The sequence below is a fragment of the Scleropages formosus genome, chromosome 23 (assembly GCF_900964775.1).
Source record: "Scleropages formosus chromosome 23, fSclFor1.1, whole genome shotgun sequence".
NCBI lineage: Eukaryota > Metazoa > Chordata > Actinopteri > Osteoglossiformes > Osteoglossidae > Scleropages > Scleropages formosus.
Window position 1 is genome coordinate 7,590,891 of NC_041828.1, and position 18,408 is coordinate 7,609,298.

Sequence of the window (18,408 nt, forward strand, 5' to 3'; positions counted from 1 at the left end):
TGGCGCCCGCTCGCCGTACATTTACATCACCGGCGCATCTGCAGACCGGGGGGGAGGAAACGGCACGTTTGGCAAAAATGGCAGCGGAGGGATGCTGGTCCAACAATAGGTTTAACTGTTTTGCAGATAACATTTAAGGACCCTTTCTGCACACGCACTCCCTCACAGCGGCATCTCAAGAGCGAGGCGGCGGCACCGTCCTCCGGACAGAAAAATATACTCTTATTGGGCAGAGTCACGTCCTCTGAACGGACGCGAATTCGAAGTCCCATCCCGTCATTTGTCAGAGCGCATCTGACCGGACGGAGAGCCGCGATTCGATTGAACGGAACCGCGTCGTCTGACTGAACTGAAATACATCATTTGATGGGACGGAAACGCATTCTCTCATTGGACAGAGAACCATCGCTGAGTGACTGTTCCCCTGCAGATGCCCAACCGGCACCTCGCCCGCACCATCAACAGCGTTGTACTGTATGTATGAGTGAAATACTTTACCGCATCCAGAGAACGCCATAATAATGGCCTGACTTGCATCCGCTGGCAACAACATAAAACATTTGCAGAGGGCACTGTTGTTCACGCGGCATCTAGTTTGTTTTATAGCGATATCCTTTTATTAGTTGTATATTTAATCGGTTATATATTATACGTCGGTACGATTTACATTAGAATTTTTTTGCTCTCTGTTTTCCGCCATAAGCAGTCACCGCTGGTTGACATGGATTTAAAGCTCTTATTCTGTGAAGTGTGAATGTTGAACTCATATTACTCTTTTACATGTGTAAAAATGCTGCTGCTTTGTGTTCGTACTGATCCCGATACTTCGAGGGTGAAGCTTTGATCCGAAGCTATATTTTCATCGGTTTGTCTAGATATTTTTCTGAAATTCAGGTTAAGTTCTTTGCTCAAGGGATTCGAAGCTTCACGTTTCAGGTCCGTGCTCGTAACCAAGTCACGTCCCCGCTGCTCTCTTGGTGTACAGTGTTTACCGCACAGGTTTACTGTCTTTTCACCACCGGTGTGTATAACACCTGATCTCACCCCTGGGGAGAAACAATTGAGTTTAAGGTCACTACAGCCATAAATGGGGCGACCTGCTGCCTTGGCTGGTTTTGTAGAGGCCGTTGCTCTTGTGGGTGGGGGAAGCGATGCGGTAAAGGCTGTAAGAACCACCCGGAATGAACCACGTCAGGCCAGAGCCACTGCCGAGTGTCCGGATGTAGGCCGGAGAACCCTCGGAGACTTCCGGGCCCCGGAACGGACTTCCGGTTTTATCTGGGAATTGCATGCCGTTAAAGGTAACGCGGAGCAGGTTCTCAAGACATAAGTTCATCTTCTGGGTCTCCTTTCAATGAAAGCAATTCCAGCACAACTGCGGCGGGAATATCCGTGCTGAACAGACGGTAAATGGAAATCGCTGCCGAAGGTGACCGATAGACCCCCGTCCCCGACCCCAAAACGAGCCGTCCGGTGTCCTTTTCGGACCAATGGAACCACACAGCCGTTTTCGCCCTCCGCACAGGAACGCCACGCTGCCGTCCATCGGTTGCGTAACACCACGATACTTTTTTCTGCATCTCTGCGCTTGCCTGTCCTGCTGAGCGTTGGATTCAAACAGCTCGACTCGTTCCGAGAGTCGCTGGGAAACGGAAGAGCGGAACGTTGGAGGACATCTGAAAGGGAGTCTGAAACTAAATGGACCATTATAAAAATTCCCAGCAGGCTGTGTGTTTGCTTGTGTGGGCGTCAGACAACATTTTAACAGAGACGCTGGACATGGATGATGCGAGTCTCGAAGAACCTCAGTTTCGGAACCCAGAATGGATTTTTGTGAAAGGAAGGACTGTTATGATATAAATTTTAGATACTGCACTATGTACCATTATTTATCGTTATTTGCTCATTAGCATTTAGAGGTGTTTACGCAACTAGTATGCTGACCTGACATTGAAATTAAAATGTGTGCAGTCAAGTTCTGGAACGGTTTGGTCCTTCAGGGGTGTTGGCCTCGTGCTCCCGTCTGCATGCCGACTAAATTTGCCATCTCTGTCTCTTTGTCCCAGACCGTGGTGGGAGTGTCCCCTCCGGAGCAGACGACCCCCCGGGGAAGCTGGAAGACCGGGCTGACCGATGGGCGGGCATGCGTTGGTGTGAGTTTGCGGAGGAAATGCGTGCGCCGGTCCGTGTGTGTGTGTGTGTGTGTGTGTGTGTGTGTGTGTGTGTGTGTGTGTGTGTGTGTGTGTGTGTGTGTGTGTGTGTGTGTGTGTGTGTTGGAACGTCTGGAGCAGCCCTGCTGGGTTCAAACTGAAATTTGCGTAGCTGTAATGAAGAGCAGAGCCTCGACTCACTAAAGGGGAAAGAAAAGGTCTCTAACTGGAGAAAGCCTAGAGTAAAGATTACTTTGGACAGGTCATCTGTACCACTTTGGTCAGCTGAGCGAGCCGGACATACGTCGTGGGTAGTTGGGTACACCCGGTCCCGCTGTCCTCTTGTATTCTTTCAAAAACCGTGCGTTTGAAAGGCAGATGGGATTTTTGTTTATTCCCAGACTCCTCGGCCAAATGGCAGCAACTAGAAATGTTTTATCTGCCATTAATTCGTCAGCAGTGTAACCAGAAAGAACATATGGGCTCATTATACGCAAGACAAAGTGGTTCATTTTTTTAACTTTCGTTGCTGTTACGTTGAAACTTTCTTGCTCATTGGTTCTGCTTCCGCCCATTTGTCAAGGTAAATTCCGGTGTATTTGCATGGTAACGGAACGCAGAAATGTGCTCCTGGGCTCCTGCCACCAATTCCTCACCTATGTGGCCCAGCTGCTTTTCACTGAATTGACCTTCGCAAACTATAACCGTGGCGATGGACCCACTCCTTGACACCTCCATCCCACCAGCTACCCTCAGAGTTGTTGCCCCATCATTATGGAGGTCAGGAAACGTCTAGATCGTGGGGCAGATAAGTCCTATCGCTTGAGGCACATCTCAGCAGATGCGGGTCTGCAGCCAGGAGGCAGGTGGGATCGATGCGAGCGGGGGGTAGCGGCGGCAGCTCCCGTTTTGACCTTCAAACCGCGGCAGCAGCACACAAACGCGAGGACGTTCATCCGCAGCACAGTGACGCGAGCTTCGCCGGAGCGCCAACGCTATCGGTTTACTCCGACCCGAAGGTCTGCTGCTATGGCGTATCCCGGGCTGCCGTACCGAATCCCGCCGGTCCCACCGTGCCGCAGCACGACTTCCTGATGCCCGCTCTGCCGTTGTCAGCAAGTCGAACTGCATCAAAGGTGAAAGCAGCTTTACAGCCTGAGCCCTTGAAGGCACGGTCTTGTTTACAGTGTAAAGCCAACGAACCCTGGTAACCTCTTCGTTTTAACTGTTACACCCACCATGATTTTTAATGTTTATTCCATTACACAAAAAGTAAATTTGTTTTGCATGAGAAAGACCATTTGAGATTCATCTTAATGGCTAATAAAAGGCTTGTGGGAAGAATTCAAAAACTGGTAAAATGACTTTCCAGGGATATTTGCATTTATGCATTTAGCTGACACTTCTTTCCAAAGTGACTTATAGCGTTAATCTATTTACTATTATTTACCCATTTATACAGCTGGGTAATTTTACTGGAGCAATTCAGGGTAAGTACCTTATTCATGGCTACTGCAGCTGGAGGTGAGATTCCAACCTCTCACCTTTAGGTCCAAAGGCAGCAGTTTTAACCGTTGTAATACCAGCTGTCCTGTCCTGTGTGTATAGATATGTTTTCATGGTTGAGTCTGCTGGGGCCAAGAGCGGCCAGTGAGATGTCGGAATGTCTGTATAGAAACATGCGGAAGGTCTCTGACCTGTAACTCTTGTGGTGACTTGTGCGGTGACTGCGTTGCCATTGCACCTTTTTTCTCGATACGGTGCCGATTAGCAGCACACTAAGCGTGCCCGGTGCGGGACCCCCTAGGGCTGCGGCATGCCGTAACGGACCCAGGTGGTTCGCTTCAAAAAGCTTCACCTGGAACACGGTAGAAAAGCTCGAAATAGAGTGCAATTTCCTGTGGGTATGGGGTGGCAGCTAAGCACACAGCCAAGCGTAACATCAGCACATTGCACGTGGAGAACTGCAAAAGGCAGGAATATGCCCCAAAAAAAAAAAAAAAATCACAGGGAATTAAAAGTGGACCTGATGTTTAGAACACGGACATATATTTTTTTACATTACCAAACAGCTCTGTTACTCCAGTTTATCATTTCCATTATTAATTAGATAGTAGAAGGTAGTGTTCTTGTTAAGGCATTGCCTTGCAGTCTAAGGACCTGGGTTCGAATCGCTTTTCCTACTGTAGTACCCTTGATCAAGGTATTTACTCTGGCTTGATGCAGTAAAAATGCCCCTGTTGTATAAATGGGTAAATCATTGTAAGTAGTTTAGGGTACAAACCTAACGTTACAAGTCACTTTGGACAACCATGTCAGCTACATAATAGTAATAATAACAATAATAAGAACTAGAGGCCTGGTGTTCCTCACGAAGTTGAACTGGAGATTTCTCCCGGATGCCCCAGTTGACTCAATCACTGTAAACTTCTTTCCCCCTCAGGGCTGCTGTTCCCCTCTTCATCTCCCCCTATCTTCCCAGCATGCCCTGGCATATCGGTCAGCTCCGTTCCTCATACACAAAGCCTCACTCATCAAGTCGCAGTGACAGATTTATGCTGGAGTAACATAAAGGGGCTTCGGTTTCGGGGAGGGGGTGGGAGGTTCGCCCGCGGCGCACATTTTACATGTGTTACGTATCAGTGTTCCTTTGTATCTTCGTGGCGTATTCCCTCGGTGTCACGGACCAGGGCGGCTTTTATGCGTTCAGCGATATGAGAATGTATCGCTTCAGATCGTGCTTTCTTCACTTTGCGGGCAACGTGAGAGATGCAATGAAATATAGGCTCCGCAGGCTTTCGGCTTCCCGTATGTTGCGGACACGCTTGAAGCAATATTACCGCCCTTTAATGGTTAAAGACAGAGAGCTCAAAGCGAACAGCGGGAATGCTTAACAAGGAAAAGGTGGACTATGTATGTATGAATAAAGAGTTCAAACTAGTCACTGGGAGTTAAAGGCGAACCTGGGTTCTCGTAGGGCACCTGTGTGCACATGTGGTCCCGACTGGCCTCAGACAAAGTTGGAATGCTGCTGTAGCTTTTGTAAAGCTCTAAAACCCCAGCCGTTTGTTGCCCCGTGGGGTGAGCTCTGTCCGTAGAGAATTATCCCCAGGCTTTCAGCTGGAGAAATCCTGGGAGTATTTTAACTCGTGAACAAAATCTGCCCGTAGGGTACGACCCTCGCAACGTTAAGTGGGCTCCAGCATGGGCAACACTTGTGCAAGGTGTGTGTTTGGCCTCAGAATAAGCCCTTGGAGAAGACTATTACAGCGCCAGAGAAAAGTGTGAGCGCGCATGGACATCCCGAGTAACACTTGTGTGCGATGATGTGGACGGAAGAGTGAAAACATAGGAACCCACAAGCGTCGTTCATCTGCAGGAACTGGTGCGGAAAAGCCGGGAAGACGTGACGCCTCATTCTCTCGGATGGGGAAGAGTCCAGTTTCCATCAAGCGGACTCAAACTTTCGACTGCTACTGTACGCACATATTCAAAAGCGTTCTCCAACAATTGTTCTTCTTCGCCTTAGGTACTATTAAGTCTGACTGGTGCTGCGTGCAATAATCGTGGACCACAGACTTCAACACTCGAAAAGCTCCAATGTGGTCAATTAAAATTGTCGACAACATCACACCTTGTCGGAAATCTAATGAGGTCCTTCATTCTGACAGGGTGATAATACAGAAGCTGACTTCACGGGCAAAGGCAATTCTTCCTTCCATGGTGTAAAAACATTTTACACCAGAGCACAATGTTTGTTGTCATTATCCACTGACATGAAGTACAAGGTCAACCCTCAATCATCGGTTTTTGTTTTGGAATTTTCCTTCATGTTCTGAATGGCAACGAACTTTGTGAACGTTAATGTTGCGTTCTAAAAAAAAAAAAAGCAATTTAACACTTTCCTCAATGCAAAAGAAGTATCTGAGTTTTAGCAGTCAAAGCGATAACCCAAACTCGGGGAAATTTCTCGAGCGCTCACACCCGCTATAGTTCGTTCTCCGTTGAGACCTGCAGAGATCGACACAGAAGGTGAGAAGCACTTCTCGTGCAATTAAATGTATTCAAAAGCATTTTTGTCGGATCTACTTACTACCCACTCCAACAAAAAAATACCCTGCCAGGCCTTCCATTTACTGTACCCCAGGAATAACTTTAAAACAGCAGGATCGCCCTTTAGCGGTTAAGGACGGGAACCCAAAACTGTTACTTGGCAAAGGTGTACGCTATTCAGGAGAAACAGTGCGATCTGGCTGCTGCTGGGCCTGACTTTTTAGTCTCCTGCAGGACTCCCTTGTGAGTCTTCTGGAAATTTCTCCAGCAATATGCATCCCCCCTGCTAGCCTCAGTCATGTAAATAACTAGCTGGCTTTCTCCAGTGCAATAACATTAATGACATAACAACCTACCGGAGACATAGCACATTTTACATGGAAAAATGGTTCATTAGGGTTAACTTGTTAGAACTCAGAAAAACGTTTCGCTCGTGAACTTCGGCGGCCTTCTACATTGACGTACCTCGCAACATGTCATATTTCGTAGCTTATCAAATAGAGACATTTTCCAAATCTTTTTCCCTTGATTTCTTAGCTTAAGAAAATGTAGAATATACTGCAGTGTATCATCCTTATCGAGGTTTGTTTTAGCAGTATATGGTTATTGCTTTCAAAATGTGGCCTATACAAACGTACTCATTTGTTTGGCACAGATGTGGAATAGGATTAGCGGTTGATAGCTGGGTCCCGTCAACGTGTTCCATAGGCTCTGCTCTCTGTGCCGTGGCACCTCGGTGAACACGTTCATAAATGTTCAGTATATCCAAACCAAACAATAATCCTGGCCTAGGCCTTTTTTTTTTTTTTTTTTCCTTTTTAAAAACAACCTGCGCGCCCTTGAGTACGGGCACAGTGGACGGCCAATAAATAATTGAAGCCCTTATCTCTGGACGCAGCGGCTTCTCGGCGGACGGTTTGCATTTTCAAAGGCGTTTGTGTGGAAACGCCCCCGGAGTCGGCGGCGGGCGTCAGGGCCAGCTTGCGGGAGCGAGGCGCCACCCGTGTGACGCTCACCGGCACGACCCGCGTTGGCACTCATAAGTCTTGTTTACGGCGAGGCTCAGAGAAAAGCAAAGCGTTTATCTGCGCTTACAAAGGCGCAGGCAAAAAAGGGGAGGGTGCAAAAAAAAAAGAGAGAAAAGTTTGATTTAGGGTGCTGTGCGGTAAGGAGAGTTAATTGGATTCTTATTTCTCTTTTTGCAGATGGACCCAGTTCAAAAAGCCATAATAAATCACACGTTCGGACTTCCTCTGGCCCCTAAGAGGAAGCCCGTGGTCGTGTGCACCGTGTGTCGGCTCAAATTCAATTCAGAGGTGAGTAAGGTGCATTGTACATCACGCCACGGTAACGGTAATATGCCATAACATGAGGGGCTGTACCAATGTATTCGTGCAAACAATAACTTCATTAATTCTGTTCACTTATTGCTTTAGAAAACAGCGTCTTGAATTAAATTGTCATCTGCTAGGTTTCTTTATGTAAGGAATTTTTCCGTTTAGTTCTCACTCGCACTCAGTAGGAAGGAAGACAACTGGCTCCTGAGCCCATCTGTAGGCCAGTCGGAGGGGTTAATGTAACCCTGGGTACCTAATCTGTGTTACTCTGTCATCTCCAGGCCCGCAGGGCAACGTGAGCAGAGTTAGCCGTCCTTCCCCCAGGGTCTCCCTGCTAAACCCATCGGCGTCAACGTGACCCAATCACTCAGTATTTGCTCAGTGATCAATATGTGTGTCTTGCAACGGCAGTAAAGCACGGCGTGACCGCTGGGAGACCGTAGGGCGCATCGCGGTCACGCGTCGCTGCCGCGAGCGCACGGCCTTCCTGCCTCTTGGCCCCACGAGGGCTCTTGTGCGCCGTTAAGTGTCACATGCAATTGAAAGTCACAAAACTGAGATCAAAACGGGAAAAAATGCAAAAAAGAGCTTTTGTTAAACAACATTTACGTTGACATTTATTCATTTAAGTGTCTGGAGTTTGTCTTTGTGATTATGTAACGCTGGTAATTGAAATGACACACTTATTTTCTTAACCTAGAGTGAATTGTGCAGAGAACCAAAGCAAACTGTAGCAACGCAACGGAGAACAAGTGTAAATTCAGACATATAAATAAAAAGCAGCTGATAGGTGACAGCTGAGCTAAGCAGCACAGCAATAATAAGCCATAATACATCTCATAGGAACTAATATTTCTTAACAAATATTAACAGTGGTAATAGATCCCAACAAACATGACAATATACAGTTGTTTAATAAAGGCTAACATTTCAGCACTTGGTGGCATGTAAATTTTTCATAGCGAGACCAGATTTGCTGTTTGTCAAGTTTAACTCAGGAAGGAACGAAAGAAACTGCTCTTGGCTGGTAGATGAAATTAGTTGTTTTTTTTTTCCAGCAAGTAATTCCTCACACATTATTAAAGTGGTGAAAATGTATTTCTTAAGAAGCAAAGGCCTTACAATAAAGCACGATGTCTGCATATCATTTTTATTTCTACTTATTTTTCCAATTCAAAGCTGCACATTCAATGAAAAGCTAAATAGACGGGCTAGAAAAACACAAAAAAATCGCCTGTGAATTTTTTTTTTTTTAAACACACAACCGGTGGAGATGTGTCAGACGATGTCATGGGGATTTGTTTGTTTGTTTATATGAACGCGTTTAGTGTCAAAGAGCAAAGGCGACATCTGAAACAGATGTACACGTGAAAATAATTTCATGGCTCTGGGAAGTGAGCCTCATTTTCATTTTCCCCATTGCACCAGCTATCTCCTCGAAATACTGTATCCCTCATTGAAAATGATTGATTTTTTTTTTTCTTTTTTTTAAGAGAAATGCATTCCACCCCCCGCCCAGTCTGCCCCGCTACTGCGGTCGTTAAACCAACATCATTATAAAACACTGTACTGTCGTCATATTCCTCCCATTAAAAAAGCTATTTATTCTGTCAAGGTCCTGAAGGTGTCAGCTATTTATTATCCATCCAGTTCTTATTTCCTCATTGGAGATCATTTTCAGCGTAATCACCTTCCATCGGGGTCGTTAATCATGACTCGGCGCGTCAAGCCGCCAAGGTAACGCTGGCCTGCCAATCCATCTCGACACAGGGCGATAAGACAAGGCCGGTCGGGGACGGTCAGCTCTTCGTCCATCCTCTCCCTTTCGAAGAGCTCCCACAGCCCGCTTCGTTCCCCGCACATCCCAGCGTCCAACCTGACTGTTATTTGCCAAACGCCCAACAAGCCCAGGGTGCAGAGTTTTACAAAGTGGCGGAAAGCGAAAAAAGCGTGGGTTCCGAGCGCGTGGCGAGCTGCTGAAAAGGATCGATGCCGCGAGCGGAGGCATTTGGCCCGAGCGGGGAGACGTCCCATTGTCCCGTCCGCCGCGAGGCCCGAGGAGCTGGCGTCTCTCCGCGCTTCGTGCACTCGGCCTCAACTCCGTTTTCGCGAGGAAAAGGGAAAGGAAAAAATTTGCAAGTGATTAGTAAGCCTTTCCCTTCCAAGAACAGTCCTCACATGTCTTAAGGAGCACTGCTGGTAATTTTTAGTTCTTCACGTTTTACTCCTGTTCTTCCATGTTGAAATCATTGTGGGAAGCAGGTGTTGTAGTGGTTAGAGCTCTTGCCTTGGAATCAAAGACACGGGTTCAAATTTGCACTGCTGCGGTAGGACCACCGAACAGAGTACTTACCCCGATCAGCTCCAGTAAAATTACCCGGGTGCATAAAGAGGTAAATACCTGTGAACAGGTCATTACACAAACCTAGCATTGTAAGGAACTTTGAAGAATACTTGTTCACGTAGCTGAAGCTTATCGTAAAACATTACCGAACCTCACGCTCCACAGCTGCAAAGAAAAACACAACCAGAACAGGTTAAAAACCAGATGTGTATCCCAAACACACGCGCTTGATGATTTGGATGCAACGAATAAAAACGGATCCAGGAAACTCTCGAAACGTCTAAGTGCAAATAACCAACGGATTAACTGAACGGGGCAAAAGAAACGGTCGCTGCTGGCGTGGGCTCGAGCGCCAGTCTCGTGTACCTGGGAGCTGTGCACAAAACCTAGAGTGGAAATAATCTACGAAAAGCACAATCGATGCGAGGACTTCGGAAACACTGCACATCAGATGTTGTTTCTAATATCTCTGAAAGCGTGTTACGCAATCATATGACGGCTATGTCGCAAAGGAGCGGAAGAGCTAAGAGTACCTTGCCCAGAGGAAATGAACGCACTGTACCTGACATGAGTAAAAGTGTTAGCTCTCTGACAGATACTGGGCCTCGCCTTCAGCCGCCTCTCCAGCCGCCTCTCCCCTCATGTCCTTGTAAATGGCTTCGAGTGTTAAAAACCACCCTCACACGCATACTGCCATATATCCAGAGTTTTCTCTGTTAAGCCATAAGTCATTAAATGAGGCTGCGGCCAAGGCTCCCGTTACTGCCATTGTTGTCTGTGATTTATGGAGGTCGAGGACTAGTTTCCAGACTGGAAACAATTGTGCTCCTGATTTATAAAGGTCTTGTGAACCGTTTTCCTCTTGTTGGCATGAAAAACAAGTGCCATCGCCGGAATTATAATTTGCAGAGGCAGCGTTATGTACACAAAATGTTTATGCCGCTTACAACGCGGCAACACGTCCAAGTGACCGCGCACGTGCCAAGATGCCGCGGGTCCAAACGTCCGATTGATTTTTCATTTCCGACCCTACCTGACCGCTGTTGACCGCATGGCCGTGTCCTCCCCCCGCAGAGCCAGGCCTCGGCCCACTACAAGGGGACTAAACATGCCAAGAAGCTCAAGACCCTGGAGGCCCCCAGCAGCAAGCAGAAGGCAGCAGACGCAGTTGCCAGGGACCCGTCAGGCAAAGACTCCCCAAAGAGCACATCCCCCCCGCACCTCAGCAGCGGCGCTGACAAGACAGGTGAAGTTGTATGTCTGTGTCTCCATTCCCCAAATCATTTGCCTTTTCTAACTGTTCTTTATCCAGCGGATTTAATTCCATCCGTGCGGTTCGTTTACATGCCCTGGTTTGGTTTTAATAAACGAAAGCACCCCAGGTACAGCAGTAGCGTCTACACGGGCTCGTTTCCATTCGCCGACCTGCTGCTGAGAATCTGCTCAGACTGCTTTTATTGAAAACGGCACCCTGATTTTTTTTATTTATTTTTTTTATTACGATGCTCACGCGTCGAGATGTTCTTCCGAGGGCTTTAAGACAGCGCGGCTTTTTTGGATCTCGGCTACATTTTTCCTTTTCTCATAATGCAGTACTTGCGCACAACTCTTTTCGCTGACTGGTCGGTCACACGCCTTTGACAGTACAGTCGGCCAAGCGGTGCACTACAATCTGCGAAGCCGAAACAGAACGAGCGGGGAAAAAGGGGGGAAATGGTGAAGAATACTGGCGCCTCAACGGGCGACAAAAGATACGGCAGCTTTCGGGCTGTTTCGGCGTACTCGCCGAACGGGGGGGGACAAAAACGCGAGAGCGTGAATGGGTCAGCTCTGTGCTCGTGCCACGTTCCAAATGTCACTCAGCGGTAATGAATATGGTAATGAGTGCGGTAATGAATATGGTAATGAATACTGATGCTCTCAGGTGGGTGAGTGGGGCGCCGCAGGGACGCCGCTCACTTGAGCGAAGCCGACGTTCGGTCGAGTGCTGCGTGACAGCAGGCTCTCCGGCGGGTAATGAAAAGCACAGGGGGCCGCGTGCCGGGGTGGTCCGGGGGCAGCGAGGTGGCGGCGAGGAGGAAGGACGGGAACGAGGAGGAGGACGAGGGTCTGAGCAGCAGCTGCTAGGGTCATGAGGGAAGGGAGACTCGTCTCTTTCTGAACGCATCGCTTGAGAAACGCTTAAGATTTCGGAGATTAAAAACATAAATGAACGAACGGTCATTTTGAAAACAAACGGTGCATAAATACCGTTTTTTTTCCCTCTTGGAAGGCGGCTATCAGAAATCAGAAAAACGTAAACAACCTGTGTATGTGGTGGTGGTGGGGGACAGAGATCACTGCTCACTGCCTGTCTGTTCCAGCACAGCGCTGTGGGAAATGTACCTTGGCATTATCCATTGCCCCCCCCCGACTCCAGCACTGACAGCTGCACGCAGCGACTGCAGTGGAAATGGGGTGGGGGTGCGAGGCTCACTCGGGTGTCACCCCCGTGCCCCGTCTGCCATATTCGTCACCATTCATCTTCCTCCCGTCTTAACGGCTTCTAACCAACAGCCATCGTCAAAAGCAGCGTCTCGGCTCTTTATTTACGATCCCACTCGAGCGGCGATCTCTGGCCTTCGGAGGACAAGCGCGCACGGTTTGCATATTGTGCGCGTGAATGAGGAACGTCCCCCATTCAGCTATTTAATGCCAAAGACCTGTTTTTAGCTTGTCCTATAAAGACACGTACCGGGCAGAAGTATTTACTAATGAACTTGTGTTTGTACTAAGAATTGAACACATTCCTGCTTTCTCACTGTGTACGTTAAACATTCACATGCATTCGTTCAGCTCTTGCTTTTCTGCAGAGCGACTTGCACTGTCTAGGATACAATTACTAACCCATTTACACAGCTGGGTAATTTTACTGGAGCGATTTAGGGTCGGTACCTTGCTTAAGGGTACTACTGCCGGAGGTGGGATTTGAACCTGCGACCTTCGAGTCTGACGGCAGCGGTTCTAACCGCTACGCTACCAGCTGTACTATGTTCCACACATTAGTAAAACATATCTTAAATCAACAACGCATACAGTCGGCACCCCTAGATTTAGAAATAAAACCCTCAAAACTCCAATTTTAGGAGTAATTTCTACGCCTTTAACCGCCAAACGAGCGTAACGCTCTGGGGTCGCAGGCCAAGTGTTATGTCACCGTGCTCTACAAGGACATGGCATTGCGATCGCAGTTACCGGTTCAACTCGCATGCGGTTTTGCCGTCGTAAACAAGGCTGCCCCCCCTCCCCTAACCGTTCCAGAAATGACATTCGGCTTTTCGAACACCGCAAGCGGAGAAGCGTCAGCAAAGTCGATGCGGAAAGGTCAGCTACGCAACAATAATTCCAACTTTGCCCAGCAATTAACGGTGCTGCAAAGCAATGCAAGACTAAATCACATGGCGGACGCAGAAACAGTAAGAACGAGGACAAATAAACGACCCCCTTCGTCGGCCCGCCTGTTTTTCGACGAGCGGCGCGGTTTCAATTAAAAACCCGGAGAAATTACGTTTTCTCCGAGCCGCATTACCCGTTCTCGACTTCGGATAACGCCGCATTAGCAGCGGAAGGTCTCGCCGGGGAAGTTTGGGCGGAAAGTGGCAGAGCGCCATTTAGGACGTTGCCCGTGGTTGAGGCGGGCGGCTTTCTGAAGGTAATTGGCGCACGCTCTGAATGCTGTGCGATAATCAAAATCTGTGATTACAAACCACACTTCCTGGAACTGGCAGCCTGAGGGGAGCCATTTGCTTTTAGCCACGGTGGCGTACATAATGGGGCCTAATCATTTAAATTGAAGTGCTTAATTCTCCAGCATCAAGGAAAGTAATCAGATCCCGGGGGGGAGGCTTTGATTATTTGGACAAACAATGGATGTGAAAGAATTTTGGAGATGCAAATGGCGTTTGCCGCGGTTTGGAGGTCCTCGGATCGGAGCGAAAAGCCGGCGCTGCGTTCGCGTGCCCCAGACTAATAAAAACGGGCGACTGTTTTTCACCCACGCGTACGTATACGCGTAGACGCGTGCAAACACACGCTTCCAAACGTGCGCAGCGGAGGAGCGCGGCGGCGACAGGCAGACGCTTCCTCTCAAGATTTCCGTGCTTAAGATCCACTTATAAACACAAAAGCAAGAGTCTCGAACGAAAGGCAGACGTAAACCATCGAACACGCAGACGTAAACAAGAACGTGAAAATTGGGCGCAAGTCAACGGAGCACATATTGGCCCGGTAGCAGAGGCTTCCTGCAGCTGCGCTTCCGACAGCGACGTGCTATCTGATTGGTCGCGTGCCCGGTGCTGTCTGACGGTGGCGTCTGATTGGCCGTCGGGGGTTGACAGCAATGTTTGACCTCTCTTCGAGCGTTGCGCACGCTGTCCTTCTGGCTCCTTCTCCCCGTCTGTGCTGCCGATTAGGAGCCGTCAACGCTAATAACCACGCCGGCGAACAAAAGAAGGCTGCCACTGTACTCCAGCCCAACTGTTTGTGTTGTTTGTTCATTATTAATGACGACAACGCGACATTTTTAATACTTCATATGTACTCCGTGCGTGTGTGTGTGTATACTACATATAGTACACACACAGTACATATGAAATATTCCATTAGAAGACTTCACCTGAAGATTAAGGAGACATGGTTTTGGGAGGATAATGAACACCAATTATAGTAATAATTCCCAAACGGTAAGGAGGTACCAAAAACTAAGCCTACGAATATTTTCTAAGCTGTGTTTGCAGTACCTACTTCTCTCTGATGTAATTTGTCCCCCCCCCCCCAATACTAATTACATTATAGCATGTTGGCCTCGTGTGCCACTCTGGATGAAAAGCTCCGGCCTGGTGAAAAATGAAACATAAACACGGCTGAGCACTTTCGCCAACGTGCGACAACTTCTTCCTAGCTTCAGATGGAGCACCGTGCGCGGGAGTAAACGCCTCTAGACGCCTTCCTTCCTTTGCGCCCTCCTTAGACAGCACGGCCGGGACGGCGTCCTTGTCGCCTCCTGCTTCGTCCGGAGGGGCGGCGCCGTGCGGCAGCGGTGCGACGGGGGGAGTCGAGGCTGCCTCTGATCCCGCCGCGGCATCGCCGACGACTAGCCCTCCCGCAGAGACGAGCACCGAGACGGAGGAGGAGAAAGCCAAACGACTGCTGTACTGCTCCCTCTGCAAGGTGGCGGTGAACTCCGCCTCACAGCTGGAGGCTCACAACAGCGGTGAGTCACACAGCCGCCCCCCCCCCCCACTTCACTACAGCCCATACCACCCTGCATTGGCCCCTCGAGCAGCTTCCCTTAGCCAGCCGCTAACGTGGGCTCCTGCACTCTCTCAGGCGCGAAACACAAAACCATGTTGGAGGCGAGGAGCGGTGGCGGGGCCATCAAGTCGTTCCCGCGGCCAGGAATCAAGAGCAGGCTGGCCTCGCCCAGCAACTCCTCCACAGGCCTCCAGAACAAGACGTTCCACTGTGAGATCTGCGACGTGCACGTCAACTCGGAGACGCAGCTCAAACAGGTGCCGGCGGACACTCAACGTGCCCTCAGTAAATTGCTTAGTGCTCGTGGAAAATATCACACTTTGGTTCCACTTCGGGCATCCATTTGCATAAAGGCATATTAATATTCGTGACGACAGAGGCAGCAAGGTGGCCACGTGAACCCGCTAGCAAGGAAACGGGGCGCTCCCTGGTGGAGGCTCCGTCATACTCGCCGTGGCCTCGGCACACAGAGCAGAGTTCAGCTCCTATCCTCCTCTCTCCTCTCCTTTCCAGCACATCAGCAGCAGGCGGCACAAAGACCGAGCAGCGGGGAAGCCGGCCAAGCCCAAGTACAGCCCCTACACCAAGACCCCGCGGGGGCCCGGCGCTCAGTCTGTACGTGTGCACGCCCGCCACCTCCACCGCAGCTATCGCGAGCAGTAAAGGGCACGAACGCAGTATGACGCGTGCACATTCCTTAAATTGACGCTCTTTACCCTGGTATTGTGTGACGCTGAAGGACTGAGGACTCTGAGTAGATTCAGTGACCTAATGAGCATCACAGCAGCCCAATACTCTCTGAGCAGCTCTGCAGTGTGTGTGTGTGTGTGTGTGTGTGTGTGTGTGTGTGTGTGTGTGTGTGTGTGTGCGCGCGTGTGCGTGCCTGTGTGTAGCATTGCAGGACAAGATGTTTTTGCAGCTCTGTAGTAAACTGCTTCCCCACCAGCTGAATATGGAGCGCTGCCCTGGTGTATCCAAGGCAACTGTGTATTTATATGTGGGTCGCCGCGAGCGTGAAGACCAGCGTTCCGCCGATGCGGTAATGTATCCCAGCCGCGTGGCCTTCCGTGTTCGCCCTGGGAGGATGACCGTGCTCTGTGTTTGTGTGTGCCCCATCCCCCACCTTCCGCAGGTGCGGCAGGCCCTGAGGAAGGAGCTCGAGCTAGGGAAGCCCCTCGCCACTAGGCTGCTTCCCACCCACCTGGCAGCAGCCGCCGCAGCTGCAGCCGCGGTTCCTGCCTTCTCCCTCCGCTCCGCCGCCACCGCCCTCTTTCAGGCGCAGCCCCTCGCCCCGCCGCTGCTCCGAGCCGCTCCTGGGCCCATCCGAGCCTCGCACGCGCCTGTGCTGTTTGCTCCCTACTGACCCAGGGCAGAGCCCATCCGGAACCGTCTCGCGCCTCTTCAGACCCGGGTTCGAGCCGCTCCCTCGGCTCAGCGCTTCGAGCCGATGTCTCATTCGGATTCGGATCTCCTCCCGATCCCTGACGGATTTGAGCCGCTTCTCTCTGACTGGATTGGGGGCAAGCTAGTGCCGCCAAGTACTGCAATAATCTAAAGACCAAACGAGGAACTATGCAGCGATGTTTCTATCTGAAGGTGTCCAGAGCATTACGGATTGATGTTTCCTGACTGGAGCCACTGTCTCTGAAGACCATTCCTGTCCTAGAATTGAAAGGGTTGAATGACCATGACGATAGCAGTAGGACCATAACATGGACCAGAGTGATTTCTGAGTGAGACCTGTCTGTGCCATCTACTCGTGTGTTAAAAATAGCACATTTAAAATAAAACACAAATCTTAATTTGTTAATTTTGTCCATGCATAATTCATATGGTTCAGTCCGGCTAAACTGTGCGCGTTTGTCCGATCTAAGAACCAGTTTCTCAAAACTAGGGTCTATGTACACAAGGTACATCGGGGAACTAATCGGGTTGGTGTAAAAGTAATGTCTGCCCAAGTCTAACAGCAGTTATAAAGTCAGAAGCTCCAGTGTATTCTTCATTCATCATGCAAAAGCTGGTTTTGGTACATTTTAGTTTAGCAAACAACCTTGACTGTAGATACCAAAGATGACGTTAGATGAGGTTGCAGAAAAGTTCCTGAATTTCAAATACAGCCTCTTTATTACTCCAGACATGATCGAGTAAAAAGCTGAACCTGATGAAGGAGAGCCTTCCTTGACAGCACTTCACTGGCCCTCAGCAGTGCGCTGACCACTACCTGAGCGTCTAAGAGTGAAGCAATTACGCTTTTGGTCCTGAGATGTTAGTATTACACACCTTCAAGTAAAGAAGAATCTATTGTCCGTCCATCCATCCATCCATCCATTATCAATAACCGCTTGTCCAAAGCAGGGTCACAGGAGTCCGGACCCCGACCTGGAGGCATGGAATGAGGCAGTAGGCACCCAGAGCGGAACGCCAGTCCATCACAGGGCAACCACACATCCTCATTCTTTCACACATACGCACACCACGAGAGATTTAGAGTCACCGGTCCACCGGAAACATGGGTCTACAAACTGTGAGAGGAAACAAGAGCACCCAGAGGAAACCCATGCGAACGTGGAGAAAACATGCGAACTCCACGCTGACCCAAGTCGAATTTGAACCCTGAGACCGAGGGCCACGTTTCACTCCTCTTACTCACAGTGTCAAGAGCTGCATGTAAAATAAACAATTGGATTTGAAACCATTTGCATTTTGATAGGTGACAAGTCAGGATCCAGTAGAGTCCACATGACAACACTGCACGAAAAGGCTGAACAGGCTGAATGAATGAATGAATGACAACGTCTTTCCCATGCTGTGCCTACTTCTGGCGAGATAACGTGGCTTTGGGATAGCAATTTAATGGTCAAGATGTCCTCCGCGGCCCTCCTTATCGGCGAGTGGATCGGAAAGAGCGGCCTACCTCCTCGGAGGGTTTGTGTCCAGCAGCTCCTCATTCGCAGCGCGTGCCAAGTGTAATTACTCTCCCACCTCGCCGGATCGCTGGGGAACCTCTCTGCTCCTGGTGCTGATGCGATAGGCAGAAAGAAGCTTCAAATCACTTTTTCCCACCGTTTAATCAACCCCACCTCTCCAGCACCCACCCCCAGCCCCGTACCCCCACAGACCCAAAACACCAAACAGGAGACGGAGAGGAATGATGATAAAGATTAAAATGGTCACAAAGTTTTCCCTTCATTTCCTCTGATGATGGTTTTGTGGAATAAATTAGATTCTTCCT

General features: G+C 49.4%; 1 protein-coding gene and 1 long non-coding RNA gene across 4 annotated transcripts in view; one reads left to right on the top strand and one right to left on the bottom strand.

The window, feature by feature from the left end:
• The window catches only part of LOC108933316 (zinc finger protein 385D-like), a 38,350-nt gene extending 20,249 nt beyond the window's left edge, over window positions 1-18,101 (top strand). For 2 of the 3 annotated variants that reach the window (XM_029248328.1, XM_029248327.1), the window contains 7 exons: window positions 2,067-2,153; window positions 7,409-7,519; window positions 10,959-11,130; window positions 14,824-15,135; window positions 15,252-15,433; window positions 15,690-15,791; window positions 16,309-18,101. In XM_029248328.1, the coding sequence (XP_029104161.1) occupies window positions 2,067-2,153; window positions 7,409-7,519; window positions 10,959-11,130; window positions 14,824-15,135; window positions 15,252-15,433; window positions 15,690-15,791; window positions 16,309-16,539 (1,197 nt within the window). In that variant the 3' untranslated portion in view covers window positions 16,540-18,101. The remainder of the gene's footprint in view (window positions 1-2,066; window positions 2,154-7,408; window positions 7,520-10,958; window positions 11,131-14,823; window positions 15,136-15,251; window positions 15,434-15,689; window positions 15,792-16,308) is intronic. The other variant, XM_029248329.1, reaches the window with a different exon arrangement.
• LOC114909395 (uncharacterized) lies at window positions 8,796-18,188 on the bottom strand. The gene is made up of 2 exons (XR_003797280.1): window positions 18,091-18,188; window positions 8,796-9,638 (listed from the first exon to the last, which is right to left on the bottom strand). It is a non-coding gene; the product is annotated as an uncharacterized LOC114909395 (long non-coding RNA).
• Window positions 18,189-18,408: the final 220 nt, after the last annotated feature.